At 37.0% G+C, this 24,107-nt stretch overlaps 1 protein-coding gene across 6 annotated transcripts in view; it reads left to right on the forward strand.

The window, feature by feature from the left end:
- Window positions 1–279: 279 nt before the first annotated feature.
- LOC105038988 (peroxisome biogenesis protein 5) overlaps window positions 280–24,107 on the forward strand; it is a 29,338-nt gene continuing 5,510 nt past the window's right edge. For 5 of the 6 annotated variants that reach the window (XR_012133992.1, XR_012133990.1, XR_012133989.1 and 2 more), the window contains exons 1-12: window positions 281–536; window positions 2,614–2,745; window positions 2,820–3,000; window positions 10,209–10,402; window positions 10,809–11,060; window positions 13,044–13,166; window positions 14,043–14,213; window positions 14,563–14,753; window positions 15,070–15,319; window positions 22,122–22,206; window positions 22,889–22,998; window positions 23,394–23,618. Coding sequence is in view for 1 of the 6 variants with exons in the window: in XM_010914941.3 (XP_010913243.1) it covers window positions 411–536; window positions 2,614–2,745; window positions 2,820–3,000; window positions 10,209–10,402; window positions 10,809–11,060; window positions 13,044–13,166; window positions 14,043–14,213; window positions 14,563–14,753; window positions 15,070–15,319; window positions 22,122–22,206; window positions 22,889–22,998; window positions 23,394–23,618 (2,040 nt within the window). In the remaining 5 variants the exon portion in view is untranslated. Of the gene's footprint in view, window positions 537–2,613; window positions 2,746–2,819; window positions 3,001–10,208; window positions 10,403–10,808; window positions 11,061–13,043; window positions 13,167–14,042; window positions 14,214–14,562; window positions 14,754–15,069; window positions 15,320–22,121; window positions 22,207–22,888; window positions 22,999–23,393; window positions 23,619–24,107 lie in introns of all 6 variants that reach the window. The other variant, XR_012133993.1, reaches the window with a different exon arrangement.

Consider the following 24,107-nt stretch of genomic DNA (forward strand, 5'->3'; position numbering starts at 1 on the left):
ATCTCAATGGAACCAAATAATCAACCATCCATCCACTGCTTCTCAATTAAACCGTGGAATTGAACCTCGACCGTTTGATCGATCAATTATAGAACCGCGGAATTGAACCGTCCCTGCAAAACCATCGCAGGTTCTACGAAGTCTCGGACTCTCAGGCCAACACCATCGCCCCACCGGCTTGATTAAATAATTCCGTAGACGGTAATTGGGTGGTTCCGGTGGGACCATAGAATTCCCGTTACGACCGCGGTAGAGAGCCGACTACATGTTTATCCCCCGACACCTAACCGAAAGGGCGCTCACTCTCGTCGCCACGAAAACCATAAATTTTTCGCAAGAAAGCCGTCGGAAGAAGCCATTCGCAGTCGACCGAGCCCCAGCGTTCGAACGAGTCCAAGGGGAGGGCGGCGATGGCGATGAGGGATCTCGTCACCGGTGGGGCGGCCTGCGCCGTCCCCGGCACCGCCTCCTCCTCCTCCTCCAATCCCTTCGGCGGCCTCGCCAACGCCATTCTTGGGTCGTCGTCCAAGGCTCAGGTACTTTGTTGTGACTTGAATCTTGAATCGTAGTTCAAGAACTCGTTTGGTCGGTTCTTTTTTAGATCAAATCGATCAAGACCACCGCATATTCAAAATTCCTTGCATATTTTTCGAGAATCCAAGAGCTCGTTTGGTCGGTTCGTTTTTAGATCAAAACTCATGGATGTTGTTTGATGAGCAATTTATAGAAGTGTTGGATTTCTAATGAGAAGTTTTCACTTTTTAACTTGTTTACTCCCTATCAAACAAAGTCGAGTCGTCGAGTTGTTTTGATGATTTATTAGGTTAACTTTTCTTGGACTTTCTCGTGCAAACTAACTGTGGAACTGATAAAAGTATCCGTCTTTTAATCTATCTCTTCGACGAGCTGTTAGAATTCCACTCAGAACCTCATCTTTTGTCGAGACCATTAATATCCACGTAGATAGTTGATAATACGGGTCCGTCTCACCGTACCTCTTTGATTGACCTGTAGACATGTTTTTATGCACTGTTTCAACCAAATTCTGTCCACCTGCTGGAGAAATCTACTTGTACTTCTTGTTTTGGACATATTCTAATAAAATTGTCGTTACTTATGTGTGCCTTTAATTTTTGCCCTTTTCCATACGAATTTTGGGTTGCTGTGCTAGAATATTGATAATTGGGGCCATTTGTCATGTTTATCTTTTTAAACGCGTAGAAGTACAAGGCTTATTGCTTTATTCAGCTGAATCTTGGTGCAAAGTCTCAAAAATTTATTTCTTTGAGGCTCTTTATGAACTTTTCCAAAGGAATACTGCCACACACAAGAAAATCCTTTGGATTTTTATTTCTCAGCCTAGGGTTTTGGGATTAATTATTTTTTATATTCTTACTGGACAACACACCCACATGGGGATCCTTATCTTATTTTCAAGTACGTGCTACTTAGGATTTTTCATACATTTCATAATGTTTTCAGAAACTTGCCCCTGCACCCGCTTTCTAAGTGTTCGCTTGCTATTAATATCTTTTTGAGAGAACTGCTGCCACCCAAACCTACACCTTAATCCACATTGCAATTCAGGTGACTAGGATCTTAGTAGCATCTAAGTTAAGGCTAGCCTGATGGTGAATTTTTATCCTGTATAATTTTTCCAAGTAGGGAGAGCCATAATGGTTATAGCTCAAGGGGCTGACATGAAGCTTAGACAGCCATAATTATCTGCTGACACTCTCAATTTCTGTAGCTTAAACATCTAGATCGTATTAGATCTATGTGTTTGCATTCAGTATCAGCGTTAGCATCCCCATGTTTGTTTTTTCTTTAGGATGGTGTTGGAGGAAAGGAGAGATTTTTGATTATCTATATTGTGTATGATTGTGTTGCTGTCAATGCCTAATGCCTAGTTGATTAGCTACTGGCCTTACAAAATATTAAAAATGACTTGATTAATCCAAAGTTTGGAAGGCCAAGAGGGGGCTGTCAACTTCACTGGGAATATGCCTCTCAACTCTTTTGCAGAAGAGTTATAACTTTGGGTCATTTAAGGAAATGTCTGCTCCTTGAGCTGACTTGCATGCATGAGTTTTTCTTTAGCTATTTGGATAAACACTATGTTAGACAGATTCTCATGATAAAAGAAGAGCAAAGAAGAGACCATGTTTAAATGTTTTGATCTGGTTGACCTGTGCCATGTGATGTATGATTGACATTAGGTGAACTTTAATTACTAAATGGGCTATAAATTTGTTTAGCTAATTGCTGCAACAAAGTTCCTGCTACTGGATTGTTTAAATTTTGAGCGAATAAAATGTGTTCTGGCCTTCTTAAGAGAAGGGACAAGCAGTTGAATGTAGTTAAAGAAGCTTAACATATTAAATGCTCTACCTTCTCAACCTTAGTCTTGTTGGAAATCTTGTATAAATCATTTCTAACTTCAGAACACAGGTGCTGGCCAAGTAAACATAGTCAATAGCAGTTGATGGAGCTTTTGTAACTCGTGCACATCTGTGAATACATGAATATCCCCATATATTCCTTTAATTTTCCCTCCTTGTTTCTCCTTCCCCTGTTCAATCAGTTGATCCATTATCTATTGTTTTTTAACAGGAGTTGAAGGGGCTTCCTGAAACATCAGTTAATGTCCCTGGTTCATCTTCTGACTTTGGGCCTGAAGCTTCTTTGACAACCATTCCAGGGTCAGAATATGAGAGTCAGCAGTACCAGCAACTGGATGCTCCGGTATAATTTTTTACCCTTTAAAAGGAAAAATCTTACTATATAGAACTTCTCTAACTGTAATCGACCTTCCACAGACTTCTGAGTTTCTACATGGCTTCCGAACTGCTGATCATGGTCTTGAAGATGCTTGGGATGAAATTCATCGACCTCCAGTTCTTCCCCATGCTCTAGGCAGAGAAGGTCAACCTCACTTTGCTGAGTTTGAGCAAATTTATGACCATGGTGGCAGTTCTATCCTTCAACCCACTTGGGATGGTATGCTTCAGATGTGTTTTTTTTTAGTATTATTGTTATTAATAATCCATAAACCAGCCATGTGTCATCAATTTTAGCTGGTTCTATGTAATTAGAAACAAGTTCAATTGGCTAAGAAATGCACAAAATTGCTCTGGCTTTTACCTAATATTTATATCTGCCATTTCCTTAAACTGCATGCTCTTTAGGCAGAAATTGCCTCTTTAAAGCTGGCTTATCGAAAAAGCTACTCCCTTGTGGTAGTTTTAGCATATGTTGCTGCATTTGCACTGTACCAACCTTGGGATTTTGTGAGGACAATTTGCTTTTAGCATGATATATACTCTTTTAGATTCATGCTTGCCTTCTTTATTTTCATTATAATTTTTACCTACCAGCATGCTCTTTCTTGTAATTTGCATGGTCTAGATGCCTTAGTTGTTTTAGTATAGCTCTATAGCATCTTTTAGCAATGAAGAGGCGCATGCAGTCATTCATTTCTGTAATGGAAATGCATAATGCAACACAAAAAAAAGTGCTACTAGAAATCTAGAATTAAGATGGTTTGGTTTAATCATTTTGGATGGAGCCATCTACTAAAACATAATTTACTGAAGGGATATAAAGGTCATATTTGATACTTGATTGAAAGACGAAAGAATTACTTTTAGCTTAGGTCATGATTATCATGTTACTGTCTTTTTTTTTTTTTTTTTCTTTTAATTGGGGGAGCCACTTAATTATCCGGCAAGAATTTGATAGATATTTCTGAATCCTCATTATGGTTTGGACTTTAAACCACTCAAGGACTTGAAATTTCACTAGGATTGTTTTGTAGGATCGATATGAAGTTCATATGCTTCTTCTAACACCAGAATATGGCTATACTGATGTTTCTAATCCATTCATATGAACCTAAATCAGTAACAGTCATTTGGAGGTTGAAGGATCTTATTTAGGAGCACATGCAAAATAGCAATTCAGCCGTGATACTTTTTTTAGTTGGAGATACTGATAAGCCAAATAAGCCTTTTTTTTTAAAATTGAAAAATGGTTTGTTACATATGGATTTGATTTCTTGATTATAGGTTGGTGTATCTTTTGTTATTATTGGCTGGATTAGTTACCTCAGGCAAAGGAAGTTTGGAAGAATAGTGCAAGGACCAAGGACAGTATGTTGGGATAAATGAGCAGGCAGGAATAAATTGCCACATCAATGTTGAGTAAAATTGTCATCAGTGAAATGTTTGAAGATCTTATGTAGATTTATATTAGTTGTTTGTTCATAGATCCAGGCTAAATCTCTTGATGTTAATTGGAGAGAATTGGAAGTTTATTACTAAGCTGGGTAACTCCTCCTTGGAATATAGCTGAGTTCTAGCTTAATGGCAGCTCTTTAGTATTTTGATTGGTTGGGTGGAGAAATTGTGGTATCATACACTCATATTTGTAATCTGGATGGAGTGGTGGTAGACCTCTTATTTAGGGGAGGTTTTCATGTAAACTAAAGAATCTGGTGAAGTTTTAGTTAATAAGAATCTGGTGAAGTTTTATTTAATGAAGACATTATGGAGGGTGACTCAAGTTATGATATTGCTTAGCTAATAAAGGGAAACATTTGGCCGGATTAAGAATGATAAACATGGGGCATCATCTAGCTGTCAATTTATTTGTAGTCTTTCTTGCTAATAAGGGTATTCTAGATCATAAAAACCTTCTGTTAAAAATATGTTGCCACTTTCTCCTTTGGATTCTTTTGGATCTCTTTTGTGACTTGTCATTTTTCCTGTAGATAATTTATTGTATTTTAAAAAAAAGGATGATCACTAATCTTTAAAAGGAATATCATACTTAGAATATGATGGAATATGGATACAAGAACACCTGTATGAGTTCAGCTTGATGGAAGATCTCTTGGAAATCTCAGTCATTTCAGTGTCATTAGTGTGGCTGAATATTCATTTTGTTTTAGTATCATAGCCAGTTATTTGAGAGCCACGACAACAATATGGTAATCTTATGCTTCAGAAAATCTTTCTTAAGGGCATAAGGAATAGCAATAAAGAAAGTATTCATTAATATTTTCATATGATGTGCAGAATATTTTTCTACATTAAGTGGTCACCAGACTGGATCTTCTCTAAATGATAATCTAAATGAATATGTGGATCCTTAATGGCGTTCGATGTATAGGGCCAAACTTTCCAATGCCGAAAAGTGTCCTTTAAATTCAAGAAAGAAGCAGGTTGTCAAAATCTTGTAAAGACTTGAGGAAACAAGATCATGTCATCAATTTTAACCCCTTTTTGTGAACTTGAAAAATTCTAGCTCAGCAACTTCTAAAGGAGCAAGGCCATGCCACATCTAGATAAAACCACTTTATTTGTTAAAAACACACTCTTGCTTCCGATCCACTTTGAATTGGACTATTACCCTAATAAGTAATGACCTTTAAGCTCGTTGACAAGGATTAAGGTACCCTGCTTATCTATTGTACGATACATATTGTGTTGGAGAACTATATCATGGTGTAGGGGGGTGAATGTTTGCATCATCAGCATTACTCCCTGCTGGCCTATGGCCTGTGTTGGTGTGTGCTGGATTGGCAGAGATCAACATCAGCTGATAGAAATCAACATGGGTCCATTTCCTTCGCCATCAGTCGTGGCATGTGACTAGCATGACATGACATGATACAGTAAGGTATCTTATCAGTTTGTGATTGGCATGGGTTTGGCACCATGATACGTTAATCCTTGCTCTCCAGGACCTTTTCTGGAGGAAGAAACTGTCTTAATGAGCTCACTTCAACTCCTTTCTAGGAAGCTGAAATTTCATCATCTTTCCTGAAAAAGACCTTTTCCATTGGGACCATGACAATGTTACCTGACATTCAAGGAATGCTAACTAGATTCCACCTTTCTCCAAAGAGGCATGCTACTAGGGTCATGAAAGCACAACAGCCACCTGCCTAGCAATTCAAAATAAACGGACCTCCCTTTGAAGATGATTTGTCACAATTGCAATAAAAGTTGAAAAAAAGTATTGAGACCAAGCAAGATTAAATAATATAGTAATATCGATAATCCTATTCCCCATCTAAAGAATTGTGCCTTTGGACTTTGCTAAATTGCTAACTGAGCGCTGAAAATTGCATTCAGATAATTTTTTCATTCAGTAGTGGTACCAACTGTACTACCAATGATATCACAAATTTGTTTACCTTACAGCCCTAGAAAATTCTAGGTTAAAGGCATATTAGTGTAATTTATTTTCTAATGAATTTATATTACCTGTTGGAATCCCAATATGCGTAAGCTGGAATTTCCTTACCATGTACCCCAAGTGAAATTTCAAGGTGAAGGATATAACTGATATTGCCAAATTATAAAAGTTCATTTTTGTGATCATAAAGATGAGAAACCCATTCAGTGCATCAAGTTATATTTAGACTAAATATCCCTTGAATGCTAGTATGTCAGCATGAAAGTTGATTGTTCATCGCAAACAAAAAAAGAAACTGGTCTTTAGCCTTGAAAACTGCACTATTTTCATTGGAATTCGACCTGTATGTCTCTTTATGTATAGAGCTAGTGCAACGTTTAGATATTTAAAACCCCTGTTTTAGGCTGATGTCTTCACAATCTATTGCTCTTGTTGGCTAAATCCTTGTGAATAGGAGTGATAGAAGTTGCAGGAAGACAGTGCAAAACAAACATTATTGTCAAGAAAGGACTATAACACCTCCTTAATGTACACTTTGATGGCTTCTATCGGTTGCGAAGCATGACAGAGACTCTATTTAACTTCATCAAGTATTACTTTGTTATCTGAAAAAAAATCCCTGGTCATTCCCCTTTGAAGATTTAGGTCATCAATCTCACGAAGATATTGTCTAGTCAAGACCTTGCACTCTAGGTTGCCAAAATCCATATTCTGTCCAATATCAAGGTTTTTATTGTTTTCTCATAGAAAATACCTAATTTTCATAAACTTGTTAAAGTTCGACTAACAGCTCGTAAGCTTTTCATTGTCCACTTTCCAAAGAATCTTTGCAGAACGTGTCCTAATTTTAACATATTTTGGGTTATTACAGGAACAAGTCCTGATCATAGAGATGGAGTGGCCTTGGTTTCTTATCAGTTGTTGTATCATGTTAGACTTATAAAATGCAATCAACATGTTCTTATCAGAAACCTATATGATCACATATATGGAAGGGAGATTTTTTTGTGCAAGTGAGAATATTATGTCCTTGCATGACCTAGATATAAATTTCTCTCATGGATATGTTTTCAATTAGGTGAAGAGAAGCAAGGTAAAAAATAGTAGAGTATGAGAATGACTTGCTAGAGTTTTGGTGGATTACCGATGATGTGCAAAGTATATTTCTGAAACACTTAATGAGCCAATTTCGAACAAACTAGGGTTATCTGGTGAGAGCTTTGATCAAAAGTGATCACCAGCAAATTGCCCAAGGATTGTTACATCACTTCAATTTTGTCAGACGAAAACTGTTAAACAGGATAACTATTGCTGAATAAGATGTTAAGTGCCCTACGGAGTGCTATGATCTTCACATCTAGTGAGATTAAATATGGAACCGGGAATGGATGCACTATGGGATTTGTAAGGTAGCACCACAGGGCAACATTATGCACCAACTGGAACGTTTCAATGATCTCCTATTAGATTTAATGGTTCCTTTAATGGGAATAGCAGAAATTCAATCTGAATGTTGGGAGAGGAAGGGGTGGGGGTAGCTTGATGGTGTAGTTGTATCATCATCTGGTTGGAATGTCAATCCTTCAATTTACATTCCAATCGAGTTTTTCTTAGGCAATATTTGTCAGGCAATATCTATTGTTTATTAGACTAGAAAAAAAATAATATTTTGAGCAAGGTATAATTGACCTTTGGATCGATTTGAAAACAGTTTGAAATCAAACACCAACCCACCCAAACTCCACAGCACCACCTTTTCCCTTAATCCTCCCACCTTATAACCTTATATGCTTATCACTTGCCATCTGTTCCTTTCACTTTAAACAGCCCTGCACGCTAATCCATTTCCTTGTTCTTTCGTAGCCAACCGATCCACTTGATCCTTCTTTGCTCTCTTTCTAAACACCCAACCAAATTGCTCCCTTCCCTAATCAGCTCATATATGGTTTTTTTAGTTTTGTTTACTTTACATCATTTTTAAATTTCACATTCTTAAAAAAGCTTTTGATTTTTGTGAAGCAAATACCAAGTATACCTTAAATGATTTAAAAGTCATAATCACAGACTTTTTAAAATTGATAATTTCTCAACAGTTCTGGATTAAATTGTATACAGGCAACAAATTCTTATTTGTTAATAACTACTCATCTTATTATATTCATTTTTCATCTTTTTTGATGACTGCACATATTTGAGAGGGATTGTAACCAATTCAATCCAAGTCATTAAGAAATTGAAAGAACATTACACTTGAGCTTGTTGGCTACATTGTTATACTTATGTTGCGATGTGTTATTTGAACTTTTCTTGATGTACATACTTTTGTCATTGGATGCATATTTTTCTTTTGATTAGTCGTATTTTTAATCATTTATGGATGATATTAATATATCCATAATCATATCTATTTTCATTTAAGAGATATGAATGTAAATATGTAAATTTGCTAAGGTGTGTCCAATTTTACTTTGCACACATTTGGTACAAATCGAAATCTGTAATATCCAAGGTCTGTGGTATTGAAATCGGCACTTGTGTTGGTAGGCTAGTGATATAAAACGGTGCGGCATCGTGCTGTCCCGTCCCATCACGTACCAAAAAGGAGGGGAAGAGGAAGAAGGAGAGAGAGGAAAAGAGAGAGGAGGAGAGAGATGTCGGGAGAGGGAGAAAGGGGGGCTCGAGAGCCTTTCTCTCCATTTTTTTTGGGGTACAGATGGGTGGTCACACCACCTTGGTGTGAGCGCAGCCCATAAAGTCAGAATACAAAAGATCCGACAGGGCTGACAGGCATGTCTCACCGTGTCTCCAGGTCCAGTCTCTGAAGTGCTCCGCAACATAAGATGCGATCCAATCTGCTGCGCTGTTTGCCTCCCGAAAAACATACGAACAGACACCGCGACTAAAAGACGAAGAGCAGTCCAGATGTCATGGGGAAGCGGATAGGCCTCTAGTTGCGTCGTGTTGTCTCAGATCCAGCTGATAACGGTGGCAGATAACGGAGAAGTGGTGGGCCTTTCTCTTCTCCTTCGGTCGTCCACATGCCATGTGCCAACTTCACTTATGCTGAAAAAAAGGGGCTGAGCACCTGTTTCATTTGAAACAAGGCTCCACCCAACGTGTGGATGACTGGAGGAGGAGAGGAGGGCTTCCAAGCCCTCTCTCTCTACCTCTCCCGGCATCTCTCTCTTCCCCTCCCTCTCAGTCTCTCTCTTCCTCTCTTTCCTTCTCCCCCTTCCCCTCCCCCTCCATTGCCTTTTTCTTGTTTTGCTTGCTAGAACTATCCTAGTTTGCCGCCAGTATAGCTTGGCACATCCCAAACTGGGTAGTTCAGGATGGTTCTTCCATCCTTGGTAATATCGATATATGCATATAATGCATGTAGAAACAAATTGAATACAAGTAATACCACTATTTTGTTAAAACAACTATTGGGTGGAAATGAATAATTGCTGCACCTATGGTCCTATATCTGTTTCAAACAAAAATGAATGAGTCAAGTATGACAGATATGATAACTTATCAGATCTATGGAATATATTGATCTTTGCAGGAAGTATTATATATAACTAATCATATAACTTGAAATAAATTCTAAATATGTCAATAAGATAAGGAGAAAAGCTATTTTGTGATATGTTGATTTCCGTATCTGTATATGTATTCTAGTATCCGGATATTCATATTTTCATACTTTTCTGAATTATGCATCCATATCTGTATGCTTGTGCAGATCTGGAAAAAAAAAAAAATTTCCTACTGAATCCCTATATGGAGTGCTTATACAGATACATCTCCATATCCTACAATTATAAGATATCGTGGATATCATCAGATTATGTCTGATCTGTTTAAACCATAATTTTCTTCCTATCCTCATGCAGGAAAAATTGTAAGGCTTCTAGAACTATGATCAAACCTTATTGATTACATATTGGAAGAGAAGTGCAAAAGCATATTAGTTCTTTAAACATCAACATAATTTACATCACTTTTTCTCTTTGCAGGACCACCACAGAGAGTGTTGTCTAGTTTCTTGCATTCCTTTGTGGACAGTGGTCGCGCAGGTGTTCCATTCCGTCCAACAGCACTACCAGTTCTTGGGTTGTCTGAAGTTGACAAACAATGCATACGTGATCGTAGCTGCATAATGGCTAGACATATTTTTGCAGATAAAAGCGAAGAGTTCATTAGTGCACAGGTTGGCCAAAGTCTCTTATTTGTTACGCATGATATTTGGTTACCTATTGATTTGTGGGCTGCATTGAAAGTTTCTAGGTTGGTTGGGTTGATCAATCTGGAGTGTGCCTAGATTTATGCTCGGGCAATATCTACTTCTGTATACTACTTGATATTCATATTCTTGGCTGAAAGAGGCCTCTGAGTGGGATTTGTTGGAACAATGAACTAATGAAAGAACCTTCTTTTTCTCTTGCCAAAGAAAACCTTCTTTTCTCGTGTGCTAGCTTGAACTTTTTTTTTATATTCCTTGATTTCCTTTTGTATGTTGTTATTTATGCTATGTTAGTTGCTACAGTCGTTCAAGTTCTGTGCCTTTTTTTAAAAAGATTTTTGCTGACCTCATATATAACTAATGCCTGTCTCAGGTAAATGCATTGCTGCACTCTCTGGATATCGATAGTGATCATAGAATTAGAGGCCCCATGAATGGACCTTTTCGAGAGTTGGAAGAATATTGGAATGAGTCTCAAAGTGCCATGAAATCTGGGATGCCTAATTCTGCAGATAGATGGGCTACTGAATTTAATCAACAAAGGGAGAATGGTGACCCTGAGGCCTGGGCTCATTCTTTTGAACAACTACATGGTGCTAATGGTTGGGCATCTGAATTTGAGCAGGTAAAGAGTCCTGCAGATAATATAATTTGAATCACATGATTGGATTGTTATGCACTGCCAAAGCCCCCTAAATAGAGAAACTTCTCTAATGTTACTGAAAAATGCATGTATTAGTACATCTGGATTAATTATGGTTTATATAATGCTGTTGCAAGGTCATATAGTGGCACGGATGTAAGTTAAATATAGTGGCATGGACAGAGTTAACTGGCATATTCCAATCACAAGTAGCATGGAATGATGCTCATCTGGTAGTAGATGTATCTATATAGACTTCTGAATAGTTTCAGGAGTCTGTTCTCTATCTTCTTTAGTTTCATGATGGTGATCTATAGAGTCAATTTAGAGTGCACTTTTATCTCCTATTGATACTGGTCACTCCCTTGTGAAAAAAGAAAGGGAAAACAATCATAAATATGGGCATTGCTGCTACTGGAATGAATTGAAATTATTTTCCTTTTTTCTTTTTGAAATATTACTTTTCCCTTAATGATTGTCAAAAAAATGGCGAGAAACTAAATATACGTTTTGCGATAGTCTGTGTAAATTCTGAGCATAAGAAGATGATACACTAAATTAATTCAAGGAAAAGGCAATTTGCTGTGCCATACACCTCGATTTAGTGAAGTCAATTTTATGACAGTTACATGGTTATAAATTCTGAGTAAGGAAGATGAGTCTTCCCACTTGAGTTGGTTCTTTTACATTCTCCTGTATCCTGTTAGATCTAGTGGATTTAGTGAGGGTTTGAGGTATATTTCAGACAATATGGATTCATTTATTCAGGGATTTATTTGAAAATCAGGTCAAAATTCAACTTGAAGTTGTCATGAATCAACTCTACCTGGATTTGTCTGAATTATATAGGGCTAGATGTAGTTCTCTGAGCTTGACTAAATTTAACATCACTGCCAAATTTCTCACTGAATATGTTTAAGTTTCAAAGATATCTTATTTTTGGGTCATCTAAGTACAGGTGTTTTTTTGGTCTTACTAGGGAATCTCCAATCTCCTCTTGCTCCCCTTTGTTTTCATCTCATGCTTTCATTTGCTCTTATGTCTGTTTGCTAAAATTGCTTTATTTTATTAACTGCCTCACTCCGTAAGTTTCAGTGTGACTTTCCTTCTTATCTATAATCTAGATACAAGCAAAGCAGATCCTCAAAATAACAATCTTTTATAAACTCATGGAGTTTGAGATAACACTAAGCACAGTTGCCACCTTTTGTTTGTTTGCTACCAGTAATCTGGATCTAAATTCCTCCAACTACCTATCCATATAAAATTGCTCTTTTTTTGACAATCATTGGACACCACCTGAATGTCGTGGAACTTAATCAAACAAATCCTTGTTTAGTGATGTCTGTCACTTAAATTTTGAGTGTTGGTGCGTCTGCTGTGTGACATGTTTAGTATATGATTGAGATTATAACCTCATTTACTGTTGTTTAGATAAGACATAGTCCTTGAGTTCTATCCTTTAGAATGATTTATGTAATCTTGCAAATCTTAAAATGTTCTCCCCCTTTGGGCTCGGTAATAGCAGGCAATCACCTGCTTAATGATACAGTGACGTAAGGGCTGTTTGGTTTGCCAGGTTTTACTTAAACCAGTTTAAGATAACCCACCTAAAATGAGTTTTATAAAACACTTCTTTGGTTGCTCTGGATAATACTTGTTTTGGAAAAACTGATAGATCATCAGTTTTGTGAGAAACAAGTCTCCCCTATTCTTTGTAAAGCCTATTTTACATTAATCTGGGTTCTATAATTATCTGTTTTGATAACATTCACAGGCAACCAACAAGCCCTCAAGCTCATGTTACTCTGCACTTTTATATGTTGCAAATTATTATCATTGACTGTCAGGAGAAAGTCAGCATGGATGAGGTTTTCTATTTTTATTGTTAAACATTATCGGATAATTTACTGGTCAATTTTAAATCAGTGTTGTGCTCTGCCTTGACAATTTCTTCATTTTCAGGAACGATCACAAATGGCATCATTGGGTCAGATAAGGGGTGGAAACATGTCCAATATAGCAGCTATGGAGCAGAGCCGTATGCTTGCACATACTTTAGCACAAAATACCGAGCCAAAATTTCAGGTATAAAAACATCAGTTGTAATTTCTTTGTAGAGAAAAATTGCAGCCATCATTCTTTTGTTTCCAGTCATTCAATCTCAATAAACACTGAGATCACTGCCCTGCTTAACACATTATGTTATGTAGCTAACATAACTTGGCGATTTTGTACAAAATTGAAATCTAAATTATATTTAGTGAAAATTTGTTTGAAGAGGGTTAGGCTGTAGTATTCAAACATTGATTTGCTATTGCTTTGTGTATATTGTGGTTTGTGCTTCATGCATCCTCTTGATTTCAGGCAGTTGAAATATATGGTGGGTGGTAGTTGTCTTCAGGATGAAATGGAAACCAATGGCTTCATCTCTATGCAAATTATGAATGTTTTGAATTGTGACTAATATTGTGTTTGGGTTTCGTGCTGCTTTTCCATAAATAATGATTTAACTAGTTAATTTCTTAAAATTGTATGTCTCAATGCGGGTGGGAAGGTGGTTCTGTGGCTTGTGCTCCCGTATCTGTGTTTCATATATGAATGGACGCGTATAGATGTACATACATGTAAAATATATAATGTTATATGCCCTAGTGTGTCAATCAATATGCTATGATATAGGATTGTTGGCCAAGACTAGGTTAGTTTGTACTGCCAATTATACAGAGGGTTGACGAAGCTTCAATATGGAATTCATTCATCATAGAATATTGGTAATCTAAACATTTTGACTTTTGCACTTGATATCATATCCAGTATTCCCAGGAGAAAAAATTTCTAACTCTAAACGATACTAGCTAGCATTAACAAGCCACGTGGTCCTCTAATCTCATGGAATGTTGTTTCCTATAAATCTCTTGTATTGTAGACATCTGACATTATTTTTGCTTCATGTTCCACAAGAATTCAAAGTTTCTCCAGTTTGTTTCAAAGATGAGTCGTGGTGAGCTTATGGTTGATGAGAATCAAATCAAGCCAGCTACTGGATCTATCACTGCTGATTGGGCTGATGAATACCAAGCACAATATAATGTTGGTCCTAACTCTTGGGCTGATCAGTTTGCACATGAAGAGGTAAATTATATTCTGTATTCATCATGATCTATTATTATACTCTGTATCCATCGCGAAAAATACTATTATATGCTGTACTAATTGTGAAGTATGCTAGAATATTTAATTTCCTTGTCTGAATTATTCATAGAAGTATGACAGTATACTTTATTGGTTTTTTATGTGCCCTTCTAGTGATGTTCATTGTCTAAAACCATTTTTCTGTTTTAATTTACTCTATTTTCCTATATTTTGTCCTATACTTCATTAAGTTGAAATTGGAAAATTTATATAGGACCTCATGGTTTGAAATCATCAAAGTCTGCTTGTTAGCTGATGACTTATGTGCTACCAATTTTTGATGTCTTAGCTTTCACAAGGAACAGATAAGTGGGCGAATGAGTTTGCCAAGGAACATCCACAGCACAAAGTTGATGATCAATGGGTAAATGAGTTCTCCAAATTGCATGTCCAAGACTGGGCAGAGGAATTTGGACAGCAGGTCAGTGATGGTCTTCTTGGGGAAAGTTCCGCAGATAATTGGGCAGATGCATATGATAAGTAAGTCTAATTGTACAGTTTCTTTTATATTGTCTTTGATTATGCCTGAAGAGTAAATCATTGTGCATATGCTATCTTTACTAGCATCTTTATTAAAATTCATTTTTTTTCTCTTTGGCCATATAAGCCTTTTGCAGTCCTTTTGTCAAGTGCTATGCTTAGCTTCCTAGGAAAGATCATTTATCTGGAAAACTCTTGAACAGTTAGGAGAATGCATTTTGTCAATCTTCTATTATAGCATACTTTCCTGATTGATTTGGATAAACTTTCTAAAAATTTCTTTCATTACATTAACCTTTCAGTCTTCTACTAATAGGTACCTTGATGAACAACTACTAGCATCCAAGCAACAGTCCAGTACATCAAGAGGGGTTTATGTCTTTTCTGATATGAACCCATATGTTGGTCATCCCAATCCTTTGAAGGAAGGGCAAGAGCTCTTTCGCAAGGGACTTTTAAGTGAAGCTGTTCTCGCTTTAGAGGCTGAAGTTTTAAAGAATCCTGACAATGCTGAAGGTTGGAGGTTGCTGGGAATAACACATGCAGAAAATGATGATGATCAACAGGTAAATGATCCCCAACCTTTAAAAAGTCATTGTCCTGCTTTCTGTTGGTTTATGATTGCAAAAATTCATGAATTTATGATCAGTTTTTCTTTTTTCTTTTTTAAGTAACACTGTGGTGTTATGAGATTCTGCAAGCATCCCCAAACTTGCATTAGGCATTGGTAATAATAGCAGGCAGATCTCCCAATTGTAGCAATTTTTTATGAAATAAAGCATGACTATTTATCATCTATTGGGGTTTTCTAAAACTAGTGAATTGATTCTTTTATTATGCTATTTGGTTAGTTTTGTTTCCATATCCTCTTTTGGGATTTTTTTCCCATTCAACCTTTGAACATATTATCCTTTTATATGGTTTCAAGCAACGTTTGTTGGATGGTATCGAGGATCATATCAGTTGGCGATTAGTTTGGTACGGTACGAGTCCATTTTGTGCCGATTTGATGCATACTGAATTGGGGAGAGGGAGACGTATACAGAGAGAGAGGCCCATGGAGAGGGGGAGAGAGAGAGAGGAGTTGAAGGTGACGATTGCTACGAGAGAGGGTTGGGGAGAGGGGAGAATGGCTCGGTCAGCATTGAAAGAGGGAGAGCTCTTTGAGTGAGCAAGGGCATGATTGAGAGAACCCACCGAGGAGAGAGGGAGAGTGAATGAGCGAGAAAGAGAGAGAAGGGGGGACTTATCTTGTTGGTGGTGGCTGGCATCGAGAGAGAGAGAGAGAGAGAGAGCACTTTGAGTGAGATAGGGATAGATCGAGACTATGGAAGAACTTGTCGAGGAATTGGGAGGCCATTCCTATTTGGTGTTGGTTTGGTTTGGTATGGATGAACTGTCTAGTTTGGATGGTTCGGTAATCCTTGGTTTCAAGTTTCAATTTATGCCAGTTTGTGCCATTCGGCACATATTATGCTGGGAAGTACTCACAATCTAGATTATGTTGGTTGCTAATGTTGCTGCAAGACTTCGGAAAGGTGCTGATATGGCTGGAGCTGGACGTTGTCCGGGATCCAGGGCTCCGAAGAAAACCTGCAAGGAAAGTTTACACTCGCTGGAGGTGTTCCGGTGGAGGACCCTCCGATGCCTAAGATAGTCGGAGCTTGAGAACAGTGGAGAAAAGAGAGAGAGGGTGTGGAGCGGAGTATTCTTCTCCTTGTTCTCCTCCTTAGTTGAGCTTGTTGCTTACCTAAGGGCCCCCTTCGGTGCCTCGGATCCTGGATAACGTCCAGCTCTAGTCACATCAGCACCTTTCTAGAGTCTTGCAGCAACAACTAATATAAAGCGAGCTACTCAATATAGAGTGATGCCCGCATTAATCGAGTAATGCTACTTTGGCATAGGTTGATGCTTGACATGCCTTGGCACCTGGCTAAAAGAGTTTGTAAGTCTATTATTTATTTATTTGTTTATTGTTTTGGCATGACATGACACATATTGGCATGGGATGGCATGGCAAGGTATGTGCCCTGTTGGCCAGCCTTGTGCAAATGACATCCACTCCTTTATCTAAGCTCCCATGTATATTCTGTTCTGTTTGTCCTATAAGTCTCTTTTGTAAGCTAATATTGAAATTCTTCTTCATGATGGTATTGATAGGAGTTGTTATCCCTCTGAAAATGTCCTGTTATAACTGAGAGAGAGATGATAGATTCCAAGAAGGAAACTTTTACTTGCAAGAAAAAAGTGATAGATTTTATTAAGTGAATTGGGTAAAAAGGGTAGTGCAAACAGTATTGTCTTAACTCATGTTCTCATAACTTATTGTTGTAGAATGAAGTTCTCCAGTGCCTGGTATGAAATGTTAGCAGTAATTAAATGCTAAATTGCTAATTAATAGGACAAATATTTGGCACTTGATTACGTATAAGTCACATATAAAGCGGGTAAGATAATATTTTATGCATTATATGCACATAGATGGAAGTGTTTGTGAAAGACACTTAGTTCATGAAGGAAAAGATGTTGTAACTGCTGTTGAATGATAATAATGCACTTGGAGCATGAAGGTAGAGTCAGATCACAATGCATAGGGTTGACTAATAGAAATTCTACCAGAAAGGCTGATAGAAAGGATGGTGACTTGAGCACTGATGTGTAGAGTTACGACCTGAAGGCCGGATATGATATCAATTAAAGTTTGAAAATTTTTGGAATCCACACAGAGGGATTTGTTGAGTAAGATCTTCAAATTTAGGCTACAGGAAAATCATACTAGTTTACATATATGGGAACAAAGATGCAGAATTACACAAATTGCCATGGTGTCAAACTAGTGCAAATTCATGGGAGACAAATTTGGGTCCCATAAGCATAACCATTACATAAGTGTGGTTTGAAATATAAAGATTTGCTTCATGAATCTTTATGTAAAACCTTACTTGTCTAGAATTTGGTGTTATTGCAAACTTTTCCAAATTCTTTTTATAGCTTCCATCCATGCTATCTTAAATCTTCCATTTTTCAAGTATTAGACTCATATTTGAGCTCCTTTACCAATTGGAGCATCCTCTGGACAGGCTTATACCATCTGAACTGAGTTCTTTATCACTGTCTTCCATAAGCCTCTTGTTTTGATATTACTCACTCTTATCTTTTCTAGTTTTACAAAGGGATTAGTGATGGTCACAAAGCTCAAATGATGTAATAGTTGGATGGTTGATGTTCGATTAATTAGTGGTAAGAAAGAATAATCAAACTACAAAATTATTCCTAATTCATCACGGGAGCAGATGCTATTCAAAATAATCTTAAAAGGCAGTTATGTCTTTGATTTAGGAATATTAGGTCATAGTAACAACTACTGAGTTGTCGATATTTGACTTGTATGGAGGTTGGTTACTTGAGGATGAACAAACTTGTACCAAGGTCCCTGGATTGGTGAATTTGTACTGGTTAACATAATGCCACTTGCTTTTGCATGAACATTAAGCTAGAGATGGTATCAGATATGTCATAAGTAACTTAAGAGTTAACATGTGAGGTAGGCTTGGTTCAAAGTGCCTTTAGAATAGCTCATGCAGCAAGATGAGTATCAATAGTGATCCTCCACCCAAGTCCCAAAGTGTGGAACATGGAACATCTATGAATGGAAGGTAGTTTAAGGAATCATTTTGTTGGGTGTTTGCAGCCATATGGTCAAGAATGGGCTGTGAAGGGCCATCAAAGCACAATTTAATGCAGAAAGGCGATGTACATCAGATAGGGATAATTGAAATAGAAGCCATGAAGTGCAAAGGAGGTGAAGTACCATGTTTTCCATGAAAGTTTTTAGAAGCATGAAAACTCACATATTATTTAAAAAGAAATCTTCCTTGGGGCAAGAAAGAGATGAACATAGAAGCAAGAAGAAGAAGAAAGGGGTATTTGCTAAGCAGCATTTAGTCAAAAAGGTATATATGAGTTAAATAAAAGGGAAAAGGTTATGAAATCCAATTAAAACTAGAAAAAATGTGTTGAAGGAGGTGTGGAAGTGGGTGTAGATGGAGGGACAAGAAGAAAAGAGAGACTTTATAGCAATTCTATGTGGCTTAAAGTGCAATAAAATTAAAATAGTAGAAGGAAATGTGATGCATGTATTATGATATTTAGTTGATATGCACCTGACCTGGAGCGTGCTAAAAGCTCTGACGTAGAATGCCATGATACCATGCTGTTGGCTGATTTGGACACCCTTTGATGGTTGGTTGACTAGTGCAGTTGGCAAACAGATAGTGGAGACTTGCTGACATAAGGCTGACATATCCACTATAACCACATTTGGGTATTAAATGTGTGATGAAGAATCCAGCATCAGAACCATTTGATATAATTTAAAACATATACCAAGGAGATTCTTTTCCATCTTTTCCATTGTTAAATCTTGTTCCTATTTCAGGGTCCAGGTTTAAGGGTATCCATGCTTGAAAATTGGGCGGCTAACCATTGTAAAGCCATCTTGAGTTGAATTGACTTGCAAATCCCCCTCTTGTTCTCTCCGAGTTGCCAGTTTTTTTCTTTTTTACTTGCTTTTCCCCTTGTGCAGGTTTCAACCCAAAACCTTGACATTAGAACTGCAGCAATAATCAACCATTGACAAATATGTCAAAAAAGATAGAAGAGGCGAACTTAAGGATGAGGCATCATTTGGGTCGACTAGTTACTATCTATTGCAAGTCTTAGTTTTTTATCTGTTGGGCTATTACATTCCCTGCTTGTATCCAGTGGTGGTGCTCATGTAGTGAAAGGTAGAAAATCACATCTTGGGTGGGTGACAGCATGCATGATAAATGTCATGTCACACTCTTAGATTGATGATATTAAACAGTCATGAGTTTTCGAAAGTCATCGTGTAATGCAGTATGAAGAGTGAATATAATTTGCACTTGGTTGTCAAGATCAGTCCGAAAGGAATAAGGCAATTGATCAGTAAAATGACATTTGAAATAAGGTTATGAATTCATGAGAAGTCATGGTGAGAAAGAGGGATAGAAAAGGATTAAGCCATATGAATCATTCTCCTCTCTGTGTGTGTGTGTGTGTGTGCATGTGAGGGTGTGTGTGTGTCATTTCCTTTCTCATCTTCCTGGCCTCATTTCTTTCTTCTTTACCTTCTCAGCTGTAATCCTAGTTTTGTTCTTTATCTTACCTTCTGTTTCGAACTTTCTCTCATCTGTCTCTTTCGTCTCCCTTCTTAGAAGGATCCTTAATCCATCTCTTCCATGTTGAGAATTGGTTATATCTTATTTTCATCTTCTTTATCATCTTATCATGTTAAATGGACATGGAGTTCTTCAGAGGCTCTTAATAGGATCATAGGATAACTTTTTCATCTCTTTTGTTAAGATGTGCATTCCTATGCCTTAGTGCCTCTGCCACATAAGATCTCTCTCTTTCACCCCCCCCCCCACCTCCCCACCCCCGCCCCATATATATTATATATAATTATATGCTGTATGTTTGATTTGATTTTCTCTTGTAATCTCCTGCACCTCTAGAAGGGTTAGCTAGAGGACGTGACCAATAAAGAAGGACAAGTTGGGATTTGCTTGCAGTTACCATTCATTAGGTGGAACTTACCAACTTTAAAATGCTTGAACCTGTAGGTAATTGAAAAAAACCCTATGCCTAGGATTTCTATGCAACTCTAAGCTAATTTTAAAGCAGCTGACTGACTTTTTAGAAAAAAAAATCCTCCTGGCAATCATAGCAAGCAATATTACTGACAGGTCATGTATAGTTGATGACAGAGTCTAGTTGTGTAACTGGCCCTTGGAAGAGCCAATATTCAACTTCAATCAATCTTAAATTAATCCCTTGTTACTGCCCATAAGAGAAGTAATATGTAGGATAACAGCATTTGAACCATGCGATTTGTACCCAAATCAAATGCCTTACCAAGCTGTGCTACATTGCCTTTTTGAAGTTCTTGTGGTGTCATTGTACAAAATTCCTGTCTTGTTTTTGACATTGTTATTTGCCCCTTAAAACTTTGCAAAGCATAGAGGTATTCATGTTACAAATCTCACTAGAACTGCTTTATATATATATATATATATATATATATATATATATATATATATATATATATATATATATATATATATATATATATATATATAAGAAGCCTGATATCTAGTTTTTGATGCAGCAAGTAGGGGAAAAACATCTTAGTTCTTGCTATAAAAATAAAGAATTGGATTCAGTAGCATCAGCTGCAATAACAGCTTGGTGTCATTATGTTAATAAAAAATGGCTTGGTGGTATGTTAACAAATTGGTCCACTACAGAAATTGTCTCACCAAAAGGAATGCAGCAATTTTGGGGAAATTGTATCATGCAACTAAAGTCCACTAGTTTGGATGAACAATGAGCAATCACAATAAGTTGATATCCCACAAATTGCCTTTGAAGGTCACACAAAGGACTGAGCTACATATGAGATTTGATATCATGAAACATGAGTGTAGAAGTTGGTTAGGTTGCAAATTTGTAACAATACAACTGAAATCCAGTGAATGGACAAATATTCCTATATGTACAATTGCAATGGCCAATGTTGTTCTCATGTGCATGCAACTAATGTGCATATAAAGGAATGTTTGAAGTTTGAACATCTTGGCATATTATAAATGTACCTTTATCAAATTTTGTGCTTCATGTTCTAAAATAATTATCTGTGTATTTCAATGATCCTGCTTTTGCAAATTACATGGTCGCATTCCAGTAGCAACATGTTGCGATGCTTGGTCCATGAACCACTTTTGGACATCAGAATTGGTCATCTCAGAAAAAAGTGAAGCTATGCTTTGCATCCTGTTAAATATTATTATAGGTTGGATGAGGCTGGCTCTAGACTGATGAAGAAGGCTTGTTAATATGGCCATGTTTTGTATAATGTCAAGTAGAAGCACTTATGAAGATGGGATGTCGGTCTGTATTAACTTCACATAATTTCTCATTGATGAAATCATAAGATGCAATTATGCCATCATACTTTTGAATTTTGGTCTGTGTTTGTGTATTAGACCTGTCAAATAGATCTTTAATTATTAAAAATTGTTCATTAGATGTTTGCTTGTGTCAGAAGATTCTGAGGTAGCAGTCTTATTGGAGAATTTGGTTATTGAATGGTTTCTTTTGGTGTCTTACAGCTTTAACCAAGGAAAATTTGTTCTCTGTTATATCTTACTGGACAGAAGTGGAGATTGATAGATATGAAAAGATTAAAACCCTGTCATATACTGCATATATGTCACTTCATTCTAGATGTGGCTTTTTGGTTTCTGTTTATGTCAGTTTATGGTAAATTAATTGTTTGCATTTCAGGCTATTGCATCCATGATGCGTGCCCAGGAAGTAGATCCAACAAACCTTGAAGTGCTTCTTGCTCTTGGAGTTAGTCATACAAATGGTAAGTATAACTCTTCATGAAATTACTATGTGCCATGATCTTTAACTACTTTTGTGTCATTGTTGTGTGTCAGGTAGTTTATGTTAGACTGCTAATTCTTCTTGCTTTTAAGTGTTCTAAACCCATAAATCCTATTACAAACAAATAATAATTTTGGGGCATGTCTCCCTGAGTTCTTTTACTAGCTTTTTAATTCTAAATTACCAACACTTGCTTTGTGCAAATAATTGACATGCATGTTTTAGTTGATGAGGAATCATTCATATTTTTATTGAAAATAAGTAATGGACTTGTATTTTGCCTTCACTGTTTTGTTAGAAGAACTGTTGTTTGTGATTACCTTTATTCTTTGTTGCAGACTGATGACTACCAAAAGCGTTAATCACTTTTCTTATGTCCACTTTTTGGCGACACTTTACATCCAAAATAAATACTTGCTTTAGCTGATAAAACTTTAAGAAATTGCATTCACCATTTTTTTCTCCCTCACCGATTATTATCTTTTGTTTGAACTGACCATGCTCTGATTCGTGTTCTTTTCATTGTTAACACTTATGCTCGATTTTTCTCTCCACTTTTCTCTAAGTTTTACTTAATTACATTTCCAATAATCTCATATGGAGACTTAAGATCATCACCAATTTCTGGTCTGAGTTACTTTTCTTTCCCATGACATTTACAGAATTAGAGCAAGCAGAGGCGTTGAAGTATCTTTACAAATGGCTTCAAAATCATCCAAAGTATGGGGTGCTTACTCCCCCAGAGCAAGCCGATTCCCTATATTATGCTGATGTAAGTGCTCCAGACAATCACTTTCAAGTTCTTGTCACCATTCTTTGTACATTAAGATGAGAGACGAGAAAAGCTCCAGTTTTTATCTGTTATTTTCAACCCTCATGCACAATATTTTGGATTTCAGTGTACCCAGCCTTCTAGTTTTAGGGCTTATCCTTGACAAATACATCGTCAACAGTCTAATGATGTAAATAACCATCCCTTCTATTTCTTGATTTGTGTGGTTTTGGAAAAATAAAGGTTGATGTTGGTTTCTGATTACTGCAAGACAGCAATGGAAGGAAGTTGGTTGGGTCCATCAACCTGCTTTATCAACACATTAAAAAAAACTAACTGATATAATGGAGATTGCATCTAATGTTGTTGCTAAAAAAAACTATATTTTATGTTAGGTAGCGAGGTTGTTCAATGAAGCTGCTGAGATGTCACCTGAGGATGCGGATGTCCATATAGTACTTGGCGTGTTATACAACCTGTCAAGGGAATATGACAAAGCCATAAAATCTTTTCAGACAGCATTAAAACTCAAACCACGTGATTACTCTCTCTGGAACAAACTTGGTGCAACTCAAGCCAATAGCATTCAAAGTGCAGATGCAATATTGGCATACCAACAGGTAGATTTATTATCTTTTGCATTGCAACTTTTCAGACTATTTCCTCAACAGGTCCTTACCTTCTTTAAAAGAGAAAAAAGAGGGCATTATGTCTTCATTGATTTGATTCCTTGAGCCTATTAGTTGACACATCACATTTTTATGTGCCCTATGCGATGTCAGGCAGGCCATATTACTTGTCCAAATTCTAACATTGTAAAATCTGCAACTGGTATGCATCCATGCAAGCTTCATGTCTCCTTCACAGAGTTGTATCCATCAATTTCTTCTTTGGTTGCAGCTCTGTTACAAGAGTTGTAACTCCTAAGTAGTTTTCTTATAGTTGGTGGAATGACACATCATTGTATTTGGGGAATGCATTTTCCACACTTTAATGGGTTTGCGTGTTGCGTTCTTCAAATGAATAGGGAATCTTTTTGTAACAGGGAGAGTTTGGTATAGTTTCCTGCTGCTTAATCTAGTGCATTGTCAACTTTTTGCCACTGTAGT

This window comes from Elaeis guineensis, chromosome 1 (genome assembly GCF_000442705.2).
Source record: "Elaeis guineensis isolate ETL-2024a chromosome 1, EG11, whole genome shotgun sequence".
NCBI classification, from domain to species: Eukaryota; Viridiplantae; Streptophyta; class Magnoliopsida; order Arecales; family Arecaceae; genus Elaeis; species Elaeis guineensis.